The sequence below is a fragment of the Saccoglossus kowalevskii genome, chromosome 12 (genome assembly GCF_978046115.1).
Source record: "Saccoglossus kowalevskii chromosome 12, keSacKowa6.1, whole genome shotgun sequence".
Lineage (NCBI taxonomy): Eukaryota > Metazoa > Hemichordata > Enteropneusta > Harrimaniidae > Saccoglossus > Saccoglossus kowalevskii.
Window position 1 is genome coordinate 22025846 of NC_140652.1, and position 6136 is coordinate 22031981.

At 36.9% G+C, this 6136-nt stretch overlaps 1 protein-coding gene across 1 annotated transcript; it reads left to right on the forward strand.

Annotated features, from left to right (window-relative positions):
• Positions 1–4175: 4175 nt before the first annotated feature.
• On the forward strand, positions 4176–5168 carry LOC102803147 (galanin receptor 2a-like). The gene has a single exon (XM_006814899.1). The coding sequence runs from the start codon at positions 4176–4178 to the stop codon at positions 5166–5168; it is 993 nt and encodes a 330-aa protein (XP_006814962.1).
• Positions 5169–6136: the final 968 nt, after the last annotated feature.

Sequence of the window (6136 nt, forward strand, 5' to 3'; positions counted from 1 at the left end):
TTGACCCGGAATCAAATACAGCCTTCTTCTGACGTCATCAATATGTTAATATATGCATGATTCAAATACCAAATCAATGGATTATAAGACCTTCTTGGAGCAAAAAACGACACGTAATTGTAATTGTAATTGGGGCCCTTCCATAACACCACACGGACGTACTAGTGATAATAACTCCGGCTAATTCACCTATATCTATTATAGGACCAACCAATCGTCTTGAATTCGATTCGGACTTAAATTTCGTTAACAGAAATCTCAATGCTAACCCAACGAGTTGTTCACTCTGGAAGTTTGTGTTGTCTTTTTAAATTATTTCACGTTAATTCACATTGACACATAATATGTAATAATTTATTAATAATTATTGTAAGGGATATGATAAAATATATCGTTTGTTATGTCTCTATTAGTGGTATTGTTTTTATCAAGATGTCTTACTTTTACGCCACGAAGGTCTTACTATACGTATGTAATATTCATCGTGATTTGAAGTGTGTGTTACTAGCATGGCATCGACAAGTCAGACCTGATACCCATGCTGAAGCATAGCTTTTCAAAAAAAAGTCTCTAAACACGTACTCATTATTATACCCTTTATCAAGTGCAGAAACTTAAAATAGATACCCTATATACTGTGCATACTAAAATCACACTCTTTCCAAGTTGAGGTAACATGAATTCTTGAAATTCCTATTTTTCACACTTTATTTATATATTTTAAAATATTTGCCCCTAAATATGGTACACGCGTACACGCGACAAATAACTAAATAACACCCACTTTATGCATTTGTTTACTTCAGCTTGCGTACCATATTTTATTCAGAGAACCCCCCCCCCCCGAACACATGTCTTGGCTCTCGTGCGCTTAACGAATTCTGAGTGACAATTTGTGTCATAAATTTATTTTAGAGCAACTCGCGTGACTATAAACACTGAGGTTTAGTATATTTGTAAAGCAAATGACTGCTCATTTCTCTATCGTATATGTGAAATTTGACGGCAAATGGCAACCTAGTGTGAAGTATCTTTGGATCACGATGTATTCACACCGTGACGTAATCTTAACATTCCTACATAGTTATTTACATTGAACAGCTGTGTTATCTCCAAACTAGTGCAATCTATGTAGTTCAATTACCATAAATAGGGCGGATGCCATCCTCACTATTTGTATATTACAAATGTTACATGTGTTTATTCAGTAGATTACAGGTGTATTGACGTTCGCCTTGGTTACTTACATGTAGTCCCGAATTAGTATTACTCATGTTTTATTATCTAGCTCATCGACAACATGTGACAATGCATGCCACCGTAGCTGGAATTTTCTAGAAACATTTTTATCGAAATCAATGTATGGATAACGCCTAAAAAGATTGAGCATATCTCAGAGAATACGGGCATTACGTCCTCTATGGTAGGATTAATATATAATTTCATGGTTTGTCGGCTCGCTCAATTGACTGCACAATATACTCTTCTTATGCGCAGCTGCCACATTCTGTTTATTAGTTGTCACGATTGAGGGCCCTTAAGCGACAACTTAACACCTTCCTGCCACACTTACGAACTGAACTCTCTCTCTCTCGTTCATTCACAATGTATTAGTTGCGTAATTACCAGTTACGGCTTAGTATATTGCGACGAAAACTGTGGATCATTGATGTTCTCTGAAACGGATGATATTTATTATTGCAATTTGTCCTCTGCGTACAATTACAAACTATTACATTATCAGTCCCGGGAACTTATGTTATGACATCCGTGCGTGCGTCTGAGCGTACGTCCATGCGCGTCTTAATATGGCAAAATAGCAGCCATTTTAATATTGAAAAATCATCGAAATTAAGCATTTTTTGCGATTCCGGAACCGATTTCGGTTAAATTTTCAATATAGATGAGATGTATCAATTTTTTTTTTTCCAACCATATGTTTAAAATTGGTAGAAAGCTGTGAAAGTTTGTTATTTTTCTCTTTATTTGAAGGAAACTGATAAACGCGTTTCGCGACTTGTCTCTTTATTTGGTTTATAGCCGTATTCAAGATGACTGCGCCGGGCCCATATAGTAAATATGGATAAATTAATCCCATTTATTCTAATATCACTTGTACGTCAACTGACTCAGGAAACATCAGACATTATTCAACCTGGATGTACGTCAAAATGGCCTGCTGATGGCTATTTTGTTTGAATGAATGAATACGGTACATTATACATCTTATTGTTTGCAAATTTATTCTTCATTTGGTGACCCGATTCAAATGATGCGGCCAATTTATTCTTAAAATTCGTCAAAATAAAATAGTTCTGCAATTCCTGATCTGCATCGTGCATCCATTGGATGGAGTTGGTTCAGATTTGCTATCATTGTACGCTGAACAATATGGGGTGTTCATTCATGTGATTTTGTTTGTCAGATCGAATTGTTTAGTGAGTGCAGTTTTGTCATGCTTTGATCGTCCTTTTGATTCGTACATATGTCTTAAACATGGGAAATAAAGGGAAATATGTAATGCAATTAGTTGTGTATCAATTAATTGCTGGTGGGGTTAACATTTCGTTATAATATTTTGATTATAATGCAAAAACAAAACTAACATGCAAATGAAGATAGACCCGCCATGTGTGTTATGTAATCTCGTCGTCCTCTATCATTTTTAGTGAAGAGTGTTAGTTGAGCTTGTAGACGACTGTGCTCAAACTGACTGGTGGGCTGACGCTCGTAGAGGTTTGTATAAACAGGGTGACATTGAACTGCTAGATAAATATCTAAATCTATTTGGTGAAATAAGGTACGGACATTCGCAAAAAATAAATATAGAAATGTAAAAAAATATCCGGTTTATAAATGAACTCAAAATATCACCACGAAATGAACAAATTTGATAGAATTCTGTCTATGGGTCCAACATACATAGTGTCAAAGATAACGGCCGAGCAGATTTCAAGAAGTCGAATAAAGACTATATGAACAATCACATATTCGAACAGTTCCACCATGCTAGTTTGAACGTTTCCTGCCAGTCCTATGTACTTTTACATTGACAGGGTTTATCACAGCAAAGCTAACATCCCTGTTAGTTGCTGTATCTAATTGAACACATTGGACTATGATTTTTCAAGAACTAAAAACGCTGTAGCACACATATGAGTAATCGTTCGATGGAACAATGTAATTCTTTAATACGCATGTGCACTGGTATTTTGGGTACGTACAGTAACACTTAAATACATGCGCATTAGTTGTTTACTGTTATTGTGTTCTACAAGCGCGACATTTTTAGTTCATGTTACAGCATAATATGATTCGGTCTACAGTTTCTACCGGTATTTGGGAGCATATAAAAGTAGAAATAGAGACAACTTGAAATTAACAATATTTTAATATTTAAACAAGAAACATAGCGGCTAAGACAGATATTATCTCGTTTACCAATCGAATATACTAATTATAGAATTAATGTTTTACATCTAGTCGTTTTTTTGAATGAAAGTGGCCGTTCTACCTAATTTGAAAATCGTCTCAGAAGCATTCATTCAATACAAATGCGAATATGTAGCATCGTTCTAAGGTAAAACAATTGAGAACACGCACGAGCAAATGAATTAGTTTACGATGCCCATATATTGTCATTTAGGCGATAATTACGACTTGTTGCCCATAGCCACAGCTGTTTAAACTAACATAGTATGCCACAAATAGAATTAAGTTACACAGTGTATGGTGTACTTGGCTACAGATAAGGTTCTTGTGATGACTGTCAACACTTCAAAATGTTTTTACGAAGCGGTGGGCTGTTAATCATCCGCGACCTATTAATTATTTTGAGCCATCGTTTCACAAGATCGTGAATACATTCATCTGTGTCATACTGTGTTCAACTACGAACGCGAAATAACTGAGGTTCGCTTTGTAGTGTAGAGTATACGCGTTGTACTCGCAATATTTGTCCGAGCGGGTTTTCTGCTATAAACGCAGTGTGTAAAATCATTACGGTGCATCGAAACGGAAACGTATGCGAAATTGAACGTTCATCCGCAGAAATCGAATATTCATCGGTTGATCGACGCTGTTTGGAACATGTCATCAGTTACACAAACAAACTCAGTCGAGCGCACTGGTAGCCGTGACTCCACTTATTTCCAGCGTTCAAGTTGTGTTTAATAATGGGATTCTGGGAAAATAACAAACTCGGATACAACATCGTGCGAATTCTTCTCAGCATTACGGGCATAAATGGGAATCTACTGGTCATCTTGGTTATACGGAAGATCCGACCCATGCGTCCCGTCACAAAATATTACATCACGAGTTTAGCCGTTGCCGATCTTCTCGCCTCCGTATTCTTTCTTCCTTACCCTTATGGAGAAGTGCCTTCAGGAATAGGCGGGGAAATCTTGTGCCGCCTGTGGTACTCCGATGCTATATTATACTACTTTTTCGCGGCGTCCACGTACAATCTTGTCTTGGTGACCCTAGAACGGTACTGGGCTATAATCTATCCAGTTAAACATCTTACAATGTTTACTGAACAAAAGGCTAAACTATCGCTAACGTTGCTATGGATACTGACTCTTATATTAGAATTTTTTACTGTATTCCTGAATGACTACCAAGATGGCGTATGTATTCTAGAGTGGCCCACTGGAGCTGCCCTAATACTTTTGGGTATTTGGATATTTTTGTCGGAATATGCCTTGCCGCTCGTGATTATGTTCGTCGCCTACTACCGAATACTCCGGTACCTACGAGAAAGGAACAGGTCGATGCAGAACGGAAGTCAGAACGGCATTGCTTCGGCTTTTGTGAGAGCGAAGGTCCACGTAGTCAAAATGCTGTACGTGGTTACCGTGCTGTTCGGGTTGCTATGGGCCCCAAATCATATAACACATTTACTGTTTACATTTGGAGTACAAAATCCGTACGAGGAAGCCAGAGAAGTAGTAATACTCATTGGCTTTTGTAATAGCTGTGTTAATCCCTTTGTCTACGGTTTTAGCAATCCCCTGTTTAGAAAGACGCTGAAGCGGATGGTCAGCTGCGTTTCATTAAAATCGCCATCCGTTGAGCCTGGGAGGACGCAGAATGGTCAGCAAAATCAACAGCATCCACGAGTTAGTCGTATTTCTGAGAATGCGCAAGAAATGTCAATGCTTTGAAATAAAACGGTTGGAACAGTTCAATTTCTCCGTACCTGCAAGAAGGAACTAATACACACAAATGATCATCGCACTTCGCCCGGTTCGATATGGGACTCATAGCGACGTATACAAAGCGTTTAAAATACATTGTTTGTTTACATGAAATTGGAACACGAGCAGCGTGACGACCACGCTCTTTAGCAGCAACGTAATTTTTTGTAAAGTTTGAAACAAATTGTTCTTTTGTTTGTTCAAATGAATAATAATAAAGTGACTTTAGGAAAGAAACTAAGTAGTCTTGATTCACTCCATGTCAGAAAGTACAAATAATGCTCCAAAGATTCAATCAAAAACACTGGCAACGATGCTACATTATTATATATCAATATTTGAATTTTACTCATACCCAATGTCTCCCAAGTCACTATTAACATTCACTGTTATTAAAAGTAAAATTAATACTATAATCTGCAGTTGCTCTCGGCAACAGAAAGTATGCCCAGGTACCTCGATGTACCAACTAATAATTCAATAATTTATTTCAAATTTCATATCATAGTGTTGGTGAAGTGTAACTAATAAAATGAATTTCTGTACTTCTAAATTAAAAAAACTTTTTGGATAATTAATTTTGATTATGAAAAGGAAGGAGTATTCAAAAATAGTTAACATTCGACTAAATGTTACATTTCACGTCTTGTTTAATAAATGTACTCTCAATGACATCGTATCAGCGAGTTCCGGAAAACTGTTGGTCGATTAAATAATCTCTCGTAAAATATACTCTGTATATACATCGCGACAAAGAGGAATTGTACCAGATGGTACTATCCGGTCCAGGTAAGACACTTACAATCGGTTGCTGGGCGACCATTTCTAATTATTTCGTCTGCCAACGGCTGAATAATTATGTCGTAACGATTTTTTTCTGGAAAAAGAGAAAACAACAATTACTGATTATGAGGTACATTATAATCTGTTCGAAT

Excerpts from the sequence above, each read along its gene's own strand:
- LOC102803147 (XM_006814899.1), top strand. The coding sequence starts at position 4,176 with ATGGGATTCTGGGAAAATAACAAACTCGGATACAACATCGTGCGAATT.